This window comes from Epinephelus fuscoguttatus, linkage group LG8 (genome assembly GCF_011397635.1).
Source record: "Epinephelus fuscoguttatus linkage group LG8, E.fuscoguttatus.final_Chr_v1".
Lineage (NCBI taxonomy): Eukaryota > Metazoa > Chordata > Actinopteri > Perciformes > Serranidae > Epinephelus > Epinephelus fuscoguttatus.
The window spans coordinates 25298586-25319569 of NC_064759.1; the positions used below are offsets into that span (position 1 = coordinate 25298586).

Sequence of the window (20984 nt, forward strand, 5' to 3'; positions counted from 1 at the left end):
TGCTATTCAATATATTCCTTTGTCACACAATATATTCTACAATAAGTCATGTTCACACTGTGAAAAATGTATGTTATACTTTTTTTTAAAAAAGTTAAATTTACTGTATTTTTAAGTTATTATAAAGTTAAATTAGTTAACCTTCCAGTTTCTCCAAGTTTCAGTCATTATCAGGATCAAATCAAATTGGCAGGGTTATCAAATTATATATCGTGACTAATATCAATGTTGATCAGTATGAAAAAAAAAGTATCATATTTTTGGTCATATTGCCCAACCCTGGTGTACAGCGTGACTAAAGTTTTTCCTGCACAGTTTATTTAATTTTAGGGATTTTTAGTGGCTATGAATGGTGAGCATTTTATTTTATTGTATTATATTTTATTTCTGATTTTATTTTATTTTATTTTATCTTATTCTAATTTTTTTTTTGTTTATTTTTTTAGTAGAGTCAGAAAAATTTAAACATAATTCTGTATAAAATATTTTTTCCTTCATTATCCCTCTACTCATCTTGATACCCTCAGGTTGGGAACCACATCCTTAATATATTATAGTGTTTTACTTCAGGGCATATAGCATAATTTGATTGCAGGCCATGTTAGATAATAGAGTTCAGAGTGGAAGTTCAAGGCGAGTATAACACAACCATATCTCCTTCAGCTGGCACGCTCATTCATATAACAGAGCAGAGTATTTTAAAGCCTGACTCCAAACATGACAGTGCTATTGCTACTGCAAACTGCTATCTGCTGGCCAGTAGCTGCTGCTGCATTACAAGCTGAAAACAAACCACCCACCACCCAGCGTTCATCCGTATGTTATTTGCTTCAAGATAAATTATGCTGTATTGTTTACCTTATCACTGACATCTGTTGTATGGCAGGAGTGTGTAGCTGTATCTGAATCCCATCATGTGTTGCCATGCTTACAGTGAAAACAGGCTACAACAGTCTATTCAGTCCTTTCCTGTTTGGGGTTTTGTGTCTGTCTCGCCAAATATGAGATTTTTTTTTTTTATTGGGCAGAGACAATCCTCTGAAAGGAGCCATTATGCGGTGTGTACTGCTTAGGGGAATTATAGTGTGCATTGTTTAGGTGATGCAGTCCCCCACAGCTCTGGATAAGGGAATACAGTGTGTTGAACACCTGGCTGTTTGGTAAAACCACAAGCTTGGGGCAACAAGGTCTTCAATGCAACCTGTACCAGGACGTTGCTGTGTGATTTTCTAAATTGCAAAGGCGTATGCATTTAATCTAGATTAAACTGATATCAATAAATATGTCTTCTATGTACTTAATGAATTTATGACAGATCCCAAGCTCAAAGTCCTGATGCCCAGCAGCCACACACTGAAACTTCAGAGAGTCTTACATTATGGGGCTACATCTGTCACAATAAATTGAATCAGAGAGGAGCTGATAGACAAGTTCGGACTCAGTTGCTGCATATACTTATCTCTTAAGAAAAGGCACATTTGCTATCACTGGCACTCTCTGAACTCTGCAACTGAGGAGACTGAGAGGGGGACTTTTCCTGCTGCAAGCACGGCAATTTCGGTTTGACGGTTATTTAAAAGATAACAGCTGGCTGACTACAGTGGCTAACCTAAAGGATTTTTTGGGTATCTACTGAAGAGGATAGAATTTTTATTTGGCACGTACAATAAATGTACAAGAATTTGTAGGTGACAGTGGTGGAGACGTATCAATCACAGTACACAGATACAAATTGTAAACAGTTTCAGAGGGACATACATCACTGTGAAGAATATACTATCTGTATGAGGCAGAGTGCCAAAAATGCATTTGAAAAACTCAGCAAATGGATTGCACTTGCATAGTGCTTTTCTAGTCTTCCAACCACTTGAAGTGCTTTTAACACTATGTCACACCAGCCATTGGTGGCTGAGGCTGCCATACATACAGTAGTGCCTGCTGCTCAGTAACCATCCACACGCTCTCACAGACTTGTAGTACAGCCACTGGGAGCAATTTGGGGTTCAGTATTTTGCCTTAGGATATTTGTGGCCTTTGACAGAAGGAGCTTGGGATCGAGCCACTGATCTTCCAATTGGTGGACCACCTGCTCAAACTCTGAGCTACAGGTGCCCCACACAGCAATGTCTCTTTCCAGAAATCGTGACTTGGTGATAATCCACAGATCTTGTTGTGAGCAGTTTAATGTCTGAACTGTTTTCCGTTTACCGAACTACACTCGCCAACCGAAGTGTGCATCTACTCATCAATGAGAGGCTTGTGACTGCATGAGATGTAAATATTAATCGCTACTGCTCGATGAGCTAAGAATACATGCAACCAGGTCATGATTTCTGGAAAAAGACATAGCTTTTGAGTTTTTCCAAATGTATTTTTTTCGGCACTTTGAGCACCACAGACAGAGCACCATTTAGTTCCTTATTTTACTAAGAAAGCAGACATCTCATGGCCAATATCTCCAACACTTAGCAACACTAAAACAATCTAGACTGATATATAGCATTACAGATAAGATGAAAAATATGTATTTGTGATTACAAATAACTACAACTAGTCCATACCCATTGAGTACAGCATACAATACCATGACTTATTCAGAAATATTCAGAAATAAGAAAAAAAATAACATTGGGCCTGTTGTTATAGCGCCACCCAGTTGCCAATTAGAGTTAAATTTCTCCAGTCACCTTGAGGCATCCTGTTCTACATATCTACCAAGTTTAGTAAAAATCGATATGGCAGTTAGGCGTAGATAAGAAATTAGCTCTCTAGCGCCCCCATTTTGTTTGATGGGGTCAATAATGGAGGGGTCCTCTCAGATTATGTGTGGTCATATGCCTACAAAGTTGTGTGGTGATCGGTGAAACCCTTGAGATGTTATACACCTTTATGTGATGAGCCACGCCCTCCGCAATATTCATTGCCTTATAGAAGCTCAGTTTTAGTAAGTTTTCCAACTTTTGGCGAGAGGGAACTTTAGATATTGGTCCCTAGATTATGTTCACCAAGTTTCATGTAAATCGGTCAAACTTCCTAGGAAGAGATCGATTTTAAGTGTTTTTCAAAAAATTCAAAATGGCGGAAAATCTTTATAGCCGGAAGTTATGAGTTCTTGAGGCAAATTTATTCCTCATGAGGAGAGGCATCTCTGTGCAAAGTTTCATGTCTCTACGACATACGGGGCATGAGATATTCCCATTCAAAGTTTGCAATTTCAATTGGTTGCTATAGCGCCTCCTTTGGCCAATTGATGTAATATTGCTTCATTCGCATCCTCCCATGACCCTCTACCACCGTGCCAAAGTTCACATGGACTGACCAAGTCAGTGAGGAGAAAAACGTGGAACAGACACACAGACAGCGTTTTTGTCATTATATAGTAAGATAACAGCTAACATTCTGGTAAAATTCAGATTGAAATAATTACTTTTCATTCTCATCTGTCATTGAAGTGAAGGTTTCCCTCCCATCAGGCTTTTCTTTCCTTTACTGAACATTTTGTCCCGCCCTCTCACATCCGTGCACCTCTGTCATCTGTCACTGTGCCGACACAGAGCACCCAGGGAGATGAGCGGGGTACCAGCAATCTACACCCATGCTTCCTCTTAAATATATGTGCACATATTAACACAATGAGTGCTGTGTTGATGGGGATGCACGCACCAAGATGCAGGCAGTCATTACGGCTGCCTGCATCTGCAATGTGTACGCGGTGCTCACGGGCACACGAAATGGAGAGCTTTGTGTTACCCAAAGGCAGTCTGTGGATTTGAGTCTTCTATGGTCATCACTCTTTCCTATGCCCGACGGTCCCTTCCTGCCACACACCATCCCTCACATATCTCTCTACCCTGCTCCAGTAGAGCCTCCCTGGCCCCCTCTCCAATGACATATTAGAGCTACTCTCCTCTCTCAACAGCCAAAGACACCCCCCATTCATCAGGGCGCCATGAGTGAGCTCACAGCCCTCCCTCCCCCAGTCCCTGCACACCCCGCCCCAGCTCAAGAGACACAGAAAATTCACAATAAAAAAAGTAGAAAAAGTCGATAGCAAAAGAGAGGGAAGAGTGGAGGGATGGCTGCCGTGTGGGAGTATGTGTGTGGGAGAGAGGGTAGTTTTTCAAAGTGAGAGAGTGAAACAGTAAAAAATGAGGAGAGTGAATGTGCGAGAGGTGAAGCGAGAGAGGATCCACAGCGTACGGAAATTGCTTTCACAGTTGCTGGTATCGGTGTTTGTGAAAGTCACTAAACTCAGCCTTTAATGATGTATTTACATTTCAACCACTGTGACATTAGCTTGTTCAACCATGTGTGGGATAAGTAATACTGCTGTGTTTGCTGAGCTGTTAAACAGGGCATTTAGATGCAGTACTAGTTCAATACAGAGGAAGTATAGGTGAAATTAATTTTGCCAGTGGTTCTGTCTTGTAGTTTCTCCTTAGGTAGCTGTAGAGCTGCGAGTGAGCGGCGGTTGAATTTGCTCTTTTTTTGTAGTACAGCTGCATCTGATTGACTCCTGTGTGAGTCTATTAGTGTTCTTACCTGGGCGGATTGCTGTGTTATACACTTTACAGTAAGCTGCAACGCTGTAAACCTCCTGCACCTGGTGTATTTCACCTTCTTGACCCTGCAGGAGACTCTAATCACCACCTGGTTCCAGAGTTCCCCCTGACCCAACCTCCAAACCATCTGGTCTGCGCCATCCCACCTGACCCCAAATTCCACCGCTGAATCCTGATCGCCCCCCCTTGCTGTTGGCCTGATTAGGTTTAAGCAGGAGAAAATAGATGGAGGGGGTGTTGCGGTGATTTCAGGGAGGTGGTAATTATCCAGTGAACAGAAGGGAAATTTGGACCTTTCGTTGTATTCAGGAGGAAAGTGAATTTCCTTTCCAGGAACTGTGTCTCGCCACTGTGACTAATCTCACTCTTCCATGGTCATGCTGAATATTTCCCTCCTTCCCCAAACATGTTTGCTAGCCGGCACCGCCGTGCACGTACACATCCTCGCAGAGCCGAGCTGTCCTCGTGCGGGTGCTGTAAAACTAATGGCCGTGAATGTGAACATGGTCTCTGCCTGGCTCTGATGGCCATCCAGGTGTGCTTGATGAGCCATTGCTGTGATTATCAGCACGGTGCATTAGCACAGCTTGAAGCCCCTCAAGTAAATCGCAGAGGAGAGGCGAGCATTTGTACTGCAGGTGGTCCCCAAACTACGTTAATGGGCTTCCACCTGCTGCTGGGTCACTGAACCTTCTGGAAAGCCCCTGCCCACGATGCTCTTGGTCTGTTAGAGGGAGCCAACGGTGGAGCCCGACTAAAATTAGGCACATTAGGAACACAAGTGCTTTGCCTTTCTTGGCATGTCGTTCATCATGTCTTCCATTCTGAGCCAGAATTCCCTATATGTTCACATTTGGGGTGTTTGGATTTATGTGTGCTCGTGTTTTTGCTTGCACTTGGGTACAGACGTGCATGTCTGTATAAATTTGGTTTTCCCGTCTGACACAGTCAGTGCAGATCCCCTCCACGGAGGCATGCAATCTAAGGCAACTCAGCTCTGTCCTGCTGCTGTCCCATGTCACAGTTTTAGGCAAGATAATAAACCAGAACCTGTCACATCCACTCTAACTTCCAATCTCTAAGGATCAACATAGTGCTCTGGGCTATCGGCCACGCTGGGGCGGCTGCAGTTTTCACGCCACAGGGTGCCAAGGGGGGTGCCCGTGGCATACACACAAATAAGACGAGGCAAGGGGAAGGGGCTGGCACAAATGTCCACTTTGAGAAAACCCACAATGAGCACACTGTGGCCTCTTTGGCGGCACTTTCATCAACTCAGCAGTTAAATGCCTCTCTTTATTTAGCTCTCAAACTGTGCAGACTATCAATTGCACCATTAAGACAATCCTCAGTCACACTGAACAATGGAACATTAACATTTCTTGCTGGGTGCAGTCTTCTACTTTGCGATTACTGTGCCTACTCATTTATCCGCCGTCACATTAGTCTGGATGAAGTTCTGATCAATGCTCTGGTCATATTTCCATCTAGTGTGAGTTGCCAGACAGCAAATTAAAAGAGAAAGCTGGTGACGGCCGAAGCCTTCAGTATAGATTGGAAGTGTCATAAAATTTCACTTTGAAAGAATTGCTTTACCATAGGCAGTATTAAAGGAACAGTTTAAACCAGTGTAAAAAATACACATTTTTCCTTTTATCTGTAGTGCTATTTATCAATCTAGAATATTTTGGTGTGAGGTGCAGTGTGTTCCAGACACTGGCAGTAGAGATGAATGACTTCTCTGAATATAATGGAGCCAGATGGCACTTGTGGTGCTCAAAGCACCAAAAAAAAACAACAAAGTCTCTTTCCAGAAATCATGACCCAGTTACTTAAGGTGTTACTTAATGTTACAGCTCACGCGAGGAGGACGCCATCAATGTTTTACATCTCGCGCTGTCACGAGCACAAGCCTCTTGTCCATGAGTGGGAGCACACTTCCTTTTCCACAGTGATGCAGTTGGTGGGTGTAGTTTGGTAGAAAGGAAATAGCTCCTACATGAAACTGCTCACAACAAGGACTGTGAATTATCTTGAGTAACCGGGTCATGATCAAGGTTTTTGAAGCTATTTTTTTTTGGCCTTTTGTATAGAGTGCCATCTAGTTCCATTGTACTTGAGAGAAGGCAGACATCTCTAGGGCTGAGAGAACACTTGGCAACTGACACACGAACATTTTAGATGGGTGCACTGAGAGAAAAAATATGTCATTTTGATTTTGTGTGTCTGAACATGTCTACATGTAAAATAAAGAGAGAAGGACGATGAAAAGAGACTGATTAAGGGATAGGGCGACATAATTATTTTATACAGCCAACGTGTGAGTATCTGTGTGTCCTTGCAGAGCTACAGAGCACCTTTCAAATCCATTTTCTTAGATAATTCTTGTTTTAGTGCATTAGCCCCTGCTCAGTGATGCATTAGCCGCCTTATTTAAGTTCCCGGCACTAATCTGTGCTGCAGTGAGAATCCCACTGAGTGTGCGAGTCAGTGAAGGAATGAAGACCTTGGCCAGTAACCTCAAACTCCACTGATCTCTCCCTGTACCCCATATCTCTGCTGTCATTCCCTGCCTCCCTGGCTCATTACTCAACATGCCCTATTAAAAGAATAAAGCAATACAATACATTATGTAGCATATTGCTTGACAAAAAGGAATTGACTGTGTTAATAATGGCCACTGATAAATGCCTCCATTGATACTGAGGATGTCCTTGGCTTAACTCAGCCTCGCTTCAGTTTTCGGACGTCCTCCTGAACACTGGCTTGTCTGTGCCTCTGTGTATAGAGGCTCTCTGTATCTTTCAGCTCGCCATTACATTTGAGGAGGATATCAAAGACAGAGCTGTTGTTCTTTTAGTCAGAGAAAGTCAGGGTTAACCCGGCAGTGACCAGAATTAACTTGCTGCCTTCTAAAAATATGCGTCAGGCCACCGCGTTGACCCAGCAGTAAAAGTGACCAGCGGAAGTAAATGCCCTTGTATAGCACTGGCATTTTTGTGTGTGGATTAAACCTCAGGGCAAAGAAGTAAAACTACTGGATAGTCAATTTGCTCAGCGACACGGAGGCGGGGACTGGTGGGAGTGCGACAGCAACCCGCAGCCTGTCCGATTAATTAGCGCAATTGGCATGAGTTCCTGCTCTGCCATGGGGGATGTGGGTGTGTTGTGCTGGCAGCAAACTGTTGACCTCTGTGCTGTGGCAGGGCAATATGGCAGCATGTAGGAGGAGGTGTTTTTTTCATTTGCAATCAATTTTTTATTGAGAATCAAACCCAACATGAACACACATAAAACAAAGCAAAAGAGAACTAATGGCGACACACACCTCCCACTCCCTATATACCATAGATCTCCGATTAATCCACAGGGAGATGTGTGTTTGGATGACAAAGAGAGAACAAAAGATTGAAAAAATAATGAGGGAGAAAAGGTCAAAAAGTCACATGTGGAGGAGCAGTTATGATAAAGTTACATAAAATTTTGGATTCTACTTCGGGCTCTTGTCCAGGACAACAGCGTTCCCAGGCACTGAAAGTTCCAGAACACTGGATAAACACAGAACCACTGGGATTTGTGAAAGTGTAGGGAGGACTCTAATTCAATGCAAGCATTTTTTCTTCTATTTTGTTTTTGCAGCTGTTAGGCCGGCTAGTAAGATACGTTAAGATACAGTGGGGGTGTATGACCCTTCACGTTTCAAAATCTTTGCCAATAAGGAGGAGACAACTTTCCAAAAGAGATACATCCTTACAATTCTAAAACATGCTGAAAAAGCTGAGGAGTCCATCCATACAAAGAGTGCATACTGGTGACTTTTCTTGGGAGTGAGATAGCTTCAATGTTAGAATTTAAGTTGATGCTGATGATTTCGTTTTTTGGAGGTTTCAGCTGTGTAATCGTTTATAAGAAGATACAGAAAACAAGGAGTACAGTTTTGATACTAATCCTTTGGTAAGATCATGTGTCATCAACATAGAATACAAGTGGTGTGTTTTCAGTGGTTCATTACATTAAACACCATATACTTTTAGTCATAATCTTAGCTGTAGATGTAGAAAAAATGATGACCCAGGTAAGTCCTAGGTAACATGAATATGATTAAGCCCAGTTTAGACCAAAGACTCGTGACGAGACGAAACCGTTGCAGCGAAAAGTTGCAGCAGTGTGAACTGGCTGCCTGAGCTCAACTCAAGCCGGCTGATGGTGTCACCTGCAGCTCCACTGATCAAATCGCCAGCAGCTGGTTTAAGAATGCAAGGCCAGTCACCTGTTTGTGCATCCAGTCAGCTTGTAGTGAAGCTTGTGGTCAAGTTAAAATGACGATACAGAGAGAGTTGTTGCATAGAGATGATACACCATCTCATCTAGTTGTACTGGTGTGAACTGGCAGGTTTTTAGAACGTTGCAGAACGGTGCATTACAAGTCGTTTCAACTCGTCTCGTCGCAAATTGGTGGTCTGAACTGGGCTGTAGATGACCTAAGACCATTTCTGCTAAAGATGCGCGCCAGTTAATGTCTACTTCAGATCAGTGCAAAGTTATTACAGGTGTGCTATCAAGATGCAATTCTTCATTCTTTTGATCTCCCTTTCTGTAACGCACCATGTGGATAGTAAAAGTCCTATAAATGGACCAAGCCAGAGTTTTGATCATTTGAGAGGAATAAAATGAAAATAAACAGAGTCTGCTCATCTGCACTGAGAGGCAAGGTTTTCTTATGTGGGTTTCCAAGATATTATTGCTTCTGGATTAAGACAGATTGAGAGTAGAGCTGCTACGATTTATCAGTTCAGTTAGTTGTCAGCTATGAAATCAATCAGCAACTCATTTAATAATCGGTATGAGTATTTCTTAAGGCATAAAAGGCATCATTCTCTGATTACAGCACTTAAATGTGAATATTTTGTGTTTTCTTCTACAAAGGTAAATCAAATAGCTTTAGGGTGGTGGACAAAGCAGGACATTTAAGGACATCATCTTGGGCTTTGGGAAACACTGACTGACATTTTTCATTCATTTATTTTTCACTGATTGACATTTGCTGATGTTTTATTGATTAACGGAGAAAATAACCAACAGATTAATCAACAGTTAAAATAAGCATTAGTTGCAGCCCCAGAAATAACACCGATTTGACACCGAAAGACTGCCCTTATATTTATGCCTGTGTAATGCGGACATCTTGACCCCTGGTTGTCTCCTACTCATATGAACTTGGAAATTAAGGACTAAAATCTACTCCTGTAGTAAGAGAGATGAGAACAGGGTAACAAGTAAAAAACTGGCAGGGTAGTGCGGGGGCATCAGGGACACTGTCATTTGCTGGTTGTTCTATGTGAAATCAAATATTTCACAATAAAATCAAGTTACCTGTGGTTTCATTTTCTAAAATCTAGTATTGTGCCTTCAGGACTTTTCTAATGAAATTCCTTGTTTTTGTCTCCACTTGCTTTATTACTCTATTTTAACTTTTTTTTTTCTTCCTCTATCTTCATCCCTGCCAGAGCCTATGCGTCCATTACGGGGCCTCACCGCCACAGATATCCAGTCCAGGCAGTTGTCCCTGCAGTGGGAGAATCTGGCGTTTAACCTGACACGCTGCCACACCTACTCAGTGTCCCTGTGCTACCGCTACACCACGGCGGGAGGCGGTGGAGGCCACAACACCACGGTGCGCGAGTGCCTGGCAGTGGAACACAACGCCTCACGCTTCACGCTGCGTGATCTGCCACCCTACCACGGCATCCATGTCCGTCTGTCACTGGCCAACCCAGAGGGGAAGAAAGAGGGCAGAGAGGTCACGTTCCAGACCGAGGAGGACAGTAAGTCTCTGGGGGAGGTTACGGAAAACATAGTATGGAAGAAGAGGACAGTAAAACTTAAAATGAAAAGTGTCATTACACCTGAACATAAATATATGCATGTAGTTTCCATATTATTAGGCACACCTGGCTGGAGCTAATGCCTCTAATACAACAGTGCCTCAAAACGTCCTACCGTCATAAAGGTCTAATGTTCAGGTTTTTTAAGCTGTTTTGGAGGTGGTGTTTAAAATTAATGATAATTCTGGACGATGTAATATGTGTTGGTGTTGAACTATATTGCATGGGACGGACAAAATAATAGAAACACCTGCTATAAATTTTATAGCAATGAGAGTAGGCTAAATAACAGAAACATCTCTCTGTATAATGCAAAACAATTTTTTTAAAGATTATTTTTCTGGCTTTTGCCTTTAATGAACAGGACAGAGTGAAATGGGGTGACAGAGAGAGCAGGGGGTAACATGCAGCAAATGGTTGCAAGCCAGAGTCGAACCTGCGACCGCTGCAGCGAGGCATCGCCTCTGTACATGGGGCGTTGGCACTATCCACTTCGCTACCAACGCCCCAATGCAAAACAAGTTTATAACACAACAGTTTGCAGTCTCCAAAATGCTCATAAAACTCAATCAACAACAACTGAACATTCAGGAAGGGAGAATTTATTGCAGGACTGTTGTATAACGACCAAAATACATTGGGTACGGACACAATGCGTCTGAAGGGGCGGGACGGAGTGGGGTTTTCTACCTGCTACACAGAGTCCATCTTCACTGAGTGTGTACTGAGTTTTTCCAAGTGCAGTTTTTTATGGAGGCTTTGGAAGCATAAACTGGGACTGCATCAATTGACTAGTTTGCTTTAACTACACGATGATTTGATTGATTTATTTTATTGTGAAATGTACAAACACCCACAAGGTTGGTCTGCTGCTTCCATAGACTGTATAAGGCTGCTTCGCATTGCCTCTGATACAAAGAGGTATTCATTTGAATCTTTTTCAAACATTGTAATTTGCTTTTTACACAGTTCTATGTATTTTTCACCTGTTGGTGGGCTGTAGAGCCGTGAGTATGGAAAAACATGTTGTTGTTTTTTCTTTTACCAGTTGTGTAAAAATAGCAGCAGGAGTGCAGCTTCTGTGGTCGGAGTCGCAACTTCAGTTGATTATAATGAACGAGCTCTGCTGCAGGCATGCTACAATAGACGTGTCACGCTGCATCTGTGCCCCACTGTATTTCAGCCGTGAGACTGCATTAATATTAGCAATGTACTTTATATCTAATACCCTGGCAACTGAGTGTATTTATTTGATATGATCTTACTGAACACTGACATTTTATATAGACTATAGTAATTACAGTGTGTTGTGTCTATGACATGCTGGCAGTACATTGTTGATTGTTTTAAAATGCAGTTAAGAGTAACAGGCAAAATGACCCAGCTTCCATCAGCTTCATGCACGTGTTACTTTCTTTCCTTGTCTCCAGAGCGACCCAGGGTTATAATTGTCATATCTTAAATTATAATCACATGGATTACTTTTACTTCTGCTTTGGAGGAGTGTGACGTCTAAAATGTACCAGAATACTTTAAATTGTTTAACTATTCTCATAGTAAATGTCAAACGGGAGGCTCTCCAGGCCTGATACTGCCTACACACAGACCTTAACTGTCACATTTAGCTAATTCTAGGATGGTTGTTTCTGAAGTTTGAAGGTCTTTTTCAACATAAATCAAGTGCACCACATGTGGATAAAATATACATTCTCATATATTAAAACAGTTTGGGTTCAAACGTGGTGGATTTCCTTAATATTTAAAAATATTAATGCCATCTCCTCCCTTCCTCTATCAAAATATAGAGAGGATGACCATCTGACTGAGGCTGAATCAGCATTACAAAAGATCCATTTCATTTTCAGACGAAAATAACATAAAAGAGAAAACATTATATCGGAGTCTCTGGCAACCCTGAGATAGGATTTTGTGCTTATTTCTTATCTCCTATTATTCCTTTGTGCCGCAGCGCATCGTCTGCATGGCAGCTGAGAGAGAAATCAATTCCGCTGTAACAAAATCAAAACAAACAAGATTTTTCAGAAAGAGATATATACAGAGAAAGATAGTAGAAGATCAAGGGAGAGTGAGAGAGCAGAAGAAAGGTTTTTTTTTTTTCCCTGAACTGATAAAAGATAAATATATGTACATATACATACAGTGCATGTCAATTATGAACGCCGTTTCCAAAAGCCTTAATAAGCAACTCTGTCCTCCAGACTAACTCAATTCAAAAATAACAGTCGACTCAGCTGTTCAGCTCCTGCTTTAGCCTCAGGCCTGAATCTCACATAACAGTCTTCTTCTGTACAGCGCTCACACAGACCATAGGGACTGAGGCTGCAGCCGAATGGCCCAAAAAAAAACTCTTAACAGAGCCTAATGTTGAATGTGCAGGCATTGACAGTCCTCTCACTGACATTCAGAAACAAGTTTACCCGCAAACGTCTGACATATTCATCAATATATTTCACTGAAGATTGATGCAAAATGATAATATCCCTCTTAGACTATTTTTCTCGTGTCTGTGTTGTGGTTACATAATTGATGCAGTTCATAAATTAACTGTGTCCTTATCTGATGTTCTGTTCCTACTGCTCTCTGGCTGTCTGAGTGTCTCATGTGGTGCATTGTTCTGAGCCACTGTGACATTCACTTCTGTGATATTGACAGGAGAGGCACACTGTGGGATTAGCGCTTCAATTTCCCCGACAAATGTTTGCTCTGACAATTTCTTATAGTTCCCGGAGGCATAGCGCCGGAGTCGCTCACCTTCACCCCGCTGGATGACATGATCTTCTTGAAGTGGGAGGAGCCTGTTGAGCCCAATGGCCTTATTACCCAGTATGAGGTGAGCCCAGAGAGACACTGTCAATTTTTCTTTGATCCTGTCACTTTGAAAATTGGAAGACTGTTGTTCTGAAGCCCCAGTAGTCTGATAAAATGTACCATCGGACCCAGAGCCTACTTCTCCAACAGCGTGGTATCCTGTTTCTCCATGACAGGCTACACACTCTCCCAGACAAAAGCACAAGGCTAATTATTATGCAGAATGATGTCACTGGATCTTCCTGATGTGGCTGCTATGTGTTCCCTGTGTTGCTTGGGTTGGTTAGGTTTAGGCATGAGGAGTGAGATTGGTAAGGGTTAGGGTAGCAGAGTAACCAAATCAGAGGCAGAGGAGGGCGGGTCATCTAGTTTTGTTTCATAGGTCAGAGCAGATAAACACAACTCATACCTTGCACTTTGTTCTTGAGTTTTTAGCTTTGGAACAGCCAGGGCGGTTTTTAAAAGGTTTAGCGAGCACTAAATTGTAGGAGCTCAAGTTTCTATTTTTCAGTTGAAACTTCTTCAACTTTTAACATTGATGAGAGGTCCATTTATTGCACAGAAAAGTTTAAATCTGAGCATCGGAACTGGGTGAACATCTGCTGAGGAGGTTGTGTAATATGATAGAAAGCTCCAGAAAGGCTGCTGAATTGACCTTGTGTTCAGATTGTTTGTTCAGCAGAGTATTTTGGTTTTGCAGGAGCTGCAGGTACAGTGTGTTGTTTTGTGACTTTGCGAACTGTAGCGCCGATTTTGATATTCAATAGCATATAGCGTGTCCACTCCAGTAACACTCTGTGCTCAATATTTATTTAATCTCGAGCAACACAGTAAAATTCCAGCATCCTGCTATAATTGAAATGTCCCTGTTCCTTTGGTAGTTTTGTGCCCGGTGCAAAAATAATTTCCTCTCTATTTGGTGAGCCATTTTCTTCAAGTGCCACTGCAGTTGGCACAGCACACACATGTGCTTAATCACCAAACCACTCTGCTCCAATTTATATTCTTCCTCACCCAGCGCACGGTACACTATGCCTATGTGAACAGAAATAGCAGCGATTGTGTGCACATGGTTTAGCACTTAACGCTGGTCTTTCGCCGTTAAACCAGAGCCCGGCATCATCAATAGACTCACAAGCATCTGCTGTGCTGTAGGCCGGACTGTATGTTTAGCCGGATAATGATTTTGGATTGACTGTATACCCTCTGTCTGTGGTGAGCCATAAGTGGGCCTTCCTACCTACCCCTCAAGCCTTCTCTCCTTAGTCTCTCATGCAATGTCACCTCAAGGATATTATTAGATAGGATTTGTGGTTTGACATATAAAGTGGAGGCTGGACAGGATTTTTTACCCTGTAGTGTGTTGATCTCTCTCAGCTGATGGAGAAAGCTTTATACAGAGCTGTAGAAATCCTCTTCATTTCTCTCAGATTAAACCATTGACCACTCAGCCTGAGCCCATCGACCGCCACGCTGTCCTGCAAGCCCTCCTCACTGCTCCGTGCACCGTCAGGCATCTTTTATGTCTGCCTTTGTTGAGGAAACACAGAGGTCTGTCTGTGTTTAGTCACTGTATGGCTCATAATTCTATCTTCACGCTAAGGAGGCGTGAGCAGGCATTAAGCTCTTCTTATGATAATCAGCAAAGCCTTTGGTTTGGCTTGAGTGGCATCTTTAGAGTGATGCGTGTGTACCACATGCACAGAGGCACATACAGTATGTGTGTTCATTCCTTCAATGAAGTGGATCTCTCCCAGCTCTAATGTATACCCTAATATGTTCACCCTTGTCTGATTGCAGTAAGGTCGTCTCATTTAGCTCTCCACTATTTCAAAGAGTATAAGTGGAAATTCTCATGAGAGTACCGCAGAGGCAAGGCAAATCACCTCTCGAGGAAAAACTTTAGAAAAGATTTCACTTTTAAAGGACTCTCAAGACCCGCAATTCTTTAGAGTTAATAAGAGTTAATTAAACTCATAAACACTTAGCGCTATTGATTTAAACACTTGAATTCACTTTTTACTGCGTGGCGTCCCCAGTCCCTGGCCTTTATAATGCATTACTTAGTCAGAAAATCATTTACCACTCACAATACTTTTTTAAAAAAAACTCCAGGTTGCTTGTGTGACTTTGAATTAACAGTGCCAATGCCAATCAAGTCCAATTCATCTAAAACTATAAACCCACACGAGCAATTAGCACATTGATTTAGAGAAGCAAATTAATTTCTGAGGGAAGTGAATCATATCAATCAAACATTAGAATTACTTCTTATGACAGAGCCGTTTGAGTTAATGACCTCTGCAGATCAGTGTGAAACTCTAAAATGAATCTATCACTTGAAAATTTGTTAGCAGCTGCCATAACGAAGCATAAAATCAGTCCTGAGGTGACTCTGCTTTTTATGATATTACCCTGAGACCATATTGTGTTCAACAGATAAGTTACCAGAGCATTGAGTCGTCTGATCCTGGCATCAATGTCCCGGGACCCAGGAGGACTGTGTCCAAGCTGAAGAATGAGACATACCACATGTTCTCCAACCTCCACCCGGGAACAACTTACCTCATCTCCGTCCGAGCCCGCACAGTCAAGGGCTTTGGGCAGACCGCCCTCACTGAAATCACCACTAACATCTCAGGTATTACCACCAATGACTGACTGAGGATGTGTGCTTGTGTGGGAGTGTGAAAGCTGCCGTAAAATTGTAAAATAGAAACAGAAACAGGCAGCACTCCATGTAGAGGCTGTGCCATCACTGCCTATCACTGATGCACCACGCAGGTACAACGATAGACTTCACCCACTGCGTGCTATAATTAGGATCCGGGTTTTCTCTCTTTTGACCTCGGCGTCTTTCTTCTTTCGCAAGCAAAACCACTGCTCCCTGAGTGTAAGAGCTATTTTCCATCGCCTCTCCAAACTAGTGACACACACTGTCATTTCACAGTCCTCAAGACATAAATTAACTCGTAGGAAGCAGAGAAACACCACAGAGGGGACACTGCTGTATGTTATGTATAAAGAAAGATGCAGTACATTCTTGGGACCAGGATGTCACTTCTGAGAGTCTCAGAGCTTATTACTGCTGATAGAAATCCAGCCTTGGTGTTTCTGTTTCCTCTTAATGATGCATTTGCGCTTGTTAAGGGATGGGATTACACCTCTTAGGAACGCACAGCGCGGCCACTCCCACCCTGTTTTGCTCACACATTCCCTCACCTCCTCTGCCCCTATCTCTTTACAGAGAGGCCCGGTTTGTTTAATTATAGATTTAGTGCACAATCACTGCTTACTGGCTGTATGTTAGACAGAGCGTTGGCGCAAAGCCAGACCGCAGATAGAGTCCAAAAGTCTTTGCACATCATGCTCAACCTCCTCCACTGGCCCACGGTGCAGAACATTCACTTACACTGAGCGTCTCTCAAATCTGCACTGACAGCCAGCAAACACTGAACACCTTCAACAGCTACTACTGTCAGCATCTTCAAGCAGTATCCACCGCAGAGTATCCAACTACACACATTTCCTCGTTCGCGCACGTACATGCGGACGTGTGCGCCGCCATGGCTGATACACAATCATCCTTCAAACAGACTCTATCTGGCAGGAGGCATCAAACCTTCTTTTAGTCCTACAAACCACAACAGACCTTTAATGTCAACAAATGCACATTCAGTTTCCCTTAATGTCTCACCTTAATTGATGTCAGCTCTTTTCTGCTGCGGTATTAGCAAACCACTTTTTAATATGATAATCATTGATTCCTCGTGAATAGTTTGCTCTCCTTCCCCTCACTAATTGACTACTGATATTAAAGAGAAATGTGCTGCCACATCTCCGGGGAGGAGCACGGCTTGAGCCAAATCCTTTCAAATGAGAAACCCGTTCAATTTAGCGTCACTCCCATAACTTTTAATTGGACTTGTATGCGAGACAACTAGAAGAGTATTTAAAACAGTGTGCTGAGTATGAGGATATGGCTGTTGGGTATATTAGCACTGCGAATGGCTGGCTCTGTAAGGTCTGTCAGTTTCACAAGACACTGAGAGGCTGAACATGTTTATATAGAAGCAGAGTCTGTGGTTAAACTGAATTAAGCTGGTCTAAGGCCTTGTTCAAACTGTCAGCCCCAGTCTCTTATTTGCCTTATCCAGATTGTATCCAGACTGATTTTAAGGAAGTCCGCACAGCGGATATGAGATTTTTATAAATTGAAACCAAACCACATGTAGAGGTAGCTCTAAGAGGAGCATCTAGAGGAAGCTCTGCCTGCTCAGATTTGAAAGTGTCTCTTGCGTCACTCGCACTGCAACGCACAACATTAAATCCAGAGTGACTGAAGTGCTGAGCAGAATCCATGCTACGTGGGACAACATGGGTAACAATCGTACGTGGCAACATGACGTGACAGCGCAGTTTGGAGGGTAAAATGATGGACCTTTTTTCACAAGCTTCTGCATGGGAAAGCCCTGTCAGCAGCGTCGCTACGTAGTAACTGATCCCAGCAGACAATTTATTTTGGCGCCTGTCCACAGACTGTTTTTCATCATGCTGTCCCCTATAGTGCTCTGCTAGTAGCAGCATAGATTCTGCTCAGCACTTCCATCACTTGGAGTTTGGCATCATCATCATTGGTTGTGTTCAAAATGTGACGGGAAGTCACTTTGAAATCCAATTTGAGCAGACAGAGCATCCAGACAGTGGGTGCTTTCAGACCTAGATTTTGCTTGCTTTGGTCTGAATCAGGGACTAATTTTGTTACAAAGTTGCATAGTTGCCTAGAGTTGGTTTACGTTCTCACGGCAGCATTTACAAGTGGACCAGATAAAATGCCTTGCTCGAGAAAGCTGCTCTTGATTGGTCAGAATATTCATGCGGGAAAACTCCAGAAAGTAAACAAAATGTTGAAGAAGAGTACACTTGTAAGATAAATGTGACACTTTCTAATGTCACAATGGAGGGACAACTACGCAGGTTGATGGTAGCGCTGGTCATCGTGGACTATATTGCTGTCATTGTTCATTTTAGTCAAACCATACAGTTTGAAAACGAGGTGCAGCTCCAACTAGAAAACAATGTTAATAATCCTCCAGGACTGTAACATGCTCATGTTTAACCCAAACAATGTGTCATGTGACTGCAGCTGGTTCGGATCGAGGTCAGAGCACGTTCTCACCACAGAAGAACCACGCCAGAGTTGGTTTGTAACCAGACTGAGACCACCTCTTCAAGAAAGTCTCTGTCAGGTTGTTTTGGTGGTGCACACCTGAGTGCAATTGCCGTGTTGACACCTGCCCAAACCAACTACACTTAGGGGGGCAAACGAATTTGAGTTCAACTGAACCGAACCAAACAGGGCAGGTGTGAACGCACCCTGAGATGCATCTGTAGAAATCTGATTGGAATCAGATTCAGACCACCTCCAAATGTGGTTTGAATCAGATTTGTAAATCCACAAAAATCACATTTCATATGTTCTTTTCACTGTCCAGACTTTTTTTTTAAATCAATATGGATATGCCAAAAAACAGATTTAGGCTGCCTGTCTGAACAAGGCCATAAAGATCTGATGTGATACACAAATCTGATTTTCCTGCAGTCTGATCGTAGCCTAAATGCATACTGGCTAAAGCAGTTTGCGTGTTTGTGTGTATGGACGTGTAAAGTTAGTGTGTTTCTGCATCCTCAGCTCCCACATTTGATTACGGAGACATGCCGTCCCCCCTAAGTGAGACAGAGAGCACCATTACTGTTCTGCTGCGCCCAGCCCAAGGCAGAGGAGCACCTGTTAGGTGAGGAAATCATCTCAAATGTGCATCCATCTTTTTGTTGTACTGAACACAGCTTATTAAAGGTGCACATTCACTCTGTGTCCAGTACATACCAGGTGGTGGTTGAAGAGGAGACAGTGAAAAAAGTAAAGCGGGAGCTGGGGCTTCAAGAGTGTTTCCCGCTGCCCATGTCCCACGGTGAGGCACAGGCCCGGGGCACGCCGCACTACTACACAGCCGAGCTGCCGCCCAGCAGCCTCCCGGAGGCCAGTCCCTTCACTGTTGGCGACAATCACACTTACAACGGCTACTGGAACAGCCCTTTGGACCCACGCAAAAGCTACCTTGTCTACTTCCAGGCTATGAGCAACTTCAGAGGGGTGAGTGGTTGTTAACTCCCACCAGGGGTGCAGCAGATCTGGCAACACTTCATGAGCTAGCTGTAGAGAGTGTGCAGAATAGTGATGAGTGTTGTTAATGAGTATCTGTACTTACTAATGCTATGGTTGACTCTGTAGGACAGTTTGCATTGTCTGGGATCGCAGTCCCTTGAAAGAGTATTTATGCTGTGAATAGGGTTGTTGGATGAAAACATATTGAGCTGGCGGTGTAACTACTTGGAAATTGTGTATGTTTATATCCAAGCGCTTTGATTCTCTGCAAACAAAGCGTGTGTGAAACAGGGAATTACTTGCATGCATTACTTACAGCTAGCAAAGCTGTGATTAGCTGGAATTACTCAGAGTCAACAACGTACATCAGTTCACTTCCCTCAGCTTTTATTTTCCTCGCTTTCCCCATTCTGCCCCAGTCCTTTCTTTTTCGTCCTGTTCCCTTATGTCCTTCGTTCAATGCCTCTTCCATTAATGTTCTTACCTACTCCTCTCTTTCTGTATGCACCCAATCAGTTGAGTATATTTGAAAATGTGAATGTGAATCCCAGCTGAAGACCCTGTTAGTTGAGAGGCAGTATTCTACACTGTTGTGTTCCCATCCATATCACCACTCTTGAGCACACAAAGCCCTCCAGTCTCCAGTCATACCCTGAGGACGCCACATTACCTTTCCAAATTCCATTACAGGAAGAGCTGCTACCTGGGTGAGGCAATTACTTAAGGATAATTGGGCACAGGTGCAGATGATCAGAGGTAGAAAGCTGCTGCTTTAATATTCACAGACTGTGGCAATGGAGCTGAGAAATGTTGCCGTAGGTAATGCAGCCTTGTGTGATCATCACCTGGGAATAAATACATGCAAACTGGGTTACTGGTCTGTTTGACTTTTCCAGTCCTGTCAGTAGTTACTCTGTGATCACGTCACTTTTTTTTTCTTTTCTTTTTTTTTGTATCGGGCATGTGGGTATTATAAAGTCCCATGAAGACCAGTAGGATCTTTTTCCAACTCAGTGGAGAAACACACGGAGGTAGTGCAGTGTGAGCACTTCACACAACTAGGCTACTAAGCATGGGATTAGATAGGGGAGGTCTGGCTTTACCGGCGGATGGGATTAGGTTTTGTTTTGCCTGGCAGGGGGCCAGCATCCATGACCCACAATGAGTGGAAACACAGTGCCAAATCACACAGCCAACACTGTCCCCAGTCGTTCAAACACTGCTTCCTTTGCCTGGAAATACAGTAGCAGTCACTGTCGAAATCTGGGCATCAGCCCTGTGATGGTGCTGCAGCAGTGCAACAATTCCTCTGGAGGGAACAACAATGTTCAGAGAGGGCAGGAACTTTACTTTCATGGTGAACAAGATGTTGTATTTAAAAAAAAAAAAAAAAAAAAAAACCCTGATAAAATGAACTCCTGTGAACACATAATTACCGCCTCTGTTTTATTCAAGGGTCGGTGTTTCAGACATACTTTGTCGGTGCAAAGCCTTTGTTGTGGGTGGGATGTTTCCTCTTTTTACACACAAGAAGTTTTTCTT

General features: G+C 42.9%; 1 protein-coding gene across 2 annotated transcripts in view; it reads left to right on the top strand.

Moving 5' to 3' along the window:
- ptprub (protein tyrosine phosphatase receptor type Ub) overlaps window positions 1–20984 on the top strand; it is a 215367-nt gene that overhangs the window by 139714 nt on the left and 54669 nt on the right. For both annotated transcript variants that reach the window (XM_049584589.1, XM_049584590.1), the window contains exons 8-12: window positions 10070–10387; window positions 13189–13298; window positions 15716–15917; window positions 18969–19071; window positions 19157–19430. In XM_049584589.1, the coding sequence (XP_049440546.1) occupies window positions 10070–10387; window positions 13189–13298; window positions 15716–15917; window positions 18969–19071; window positions 19157–19430 (1007 nt within the window). The remainder of the gene's footprint in view (window positions 1–10069; window positions 10388–13188; window positions 13299–15715; window positions 15918–18968; window positions 19072–19156; window positions 19431–20984) is intronic.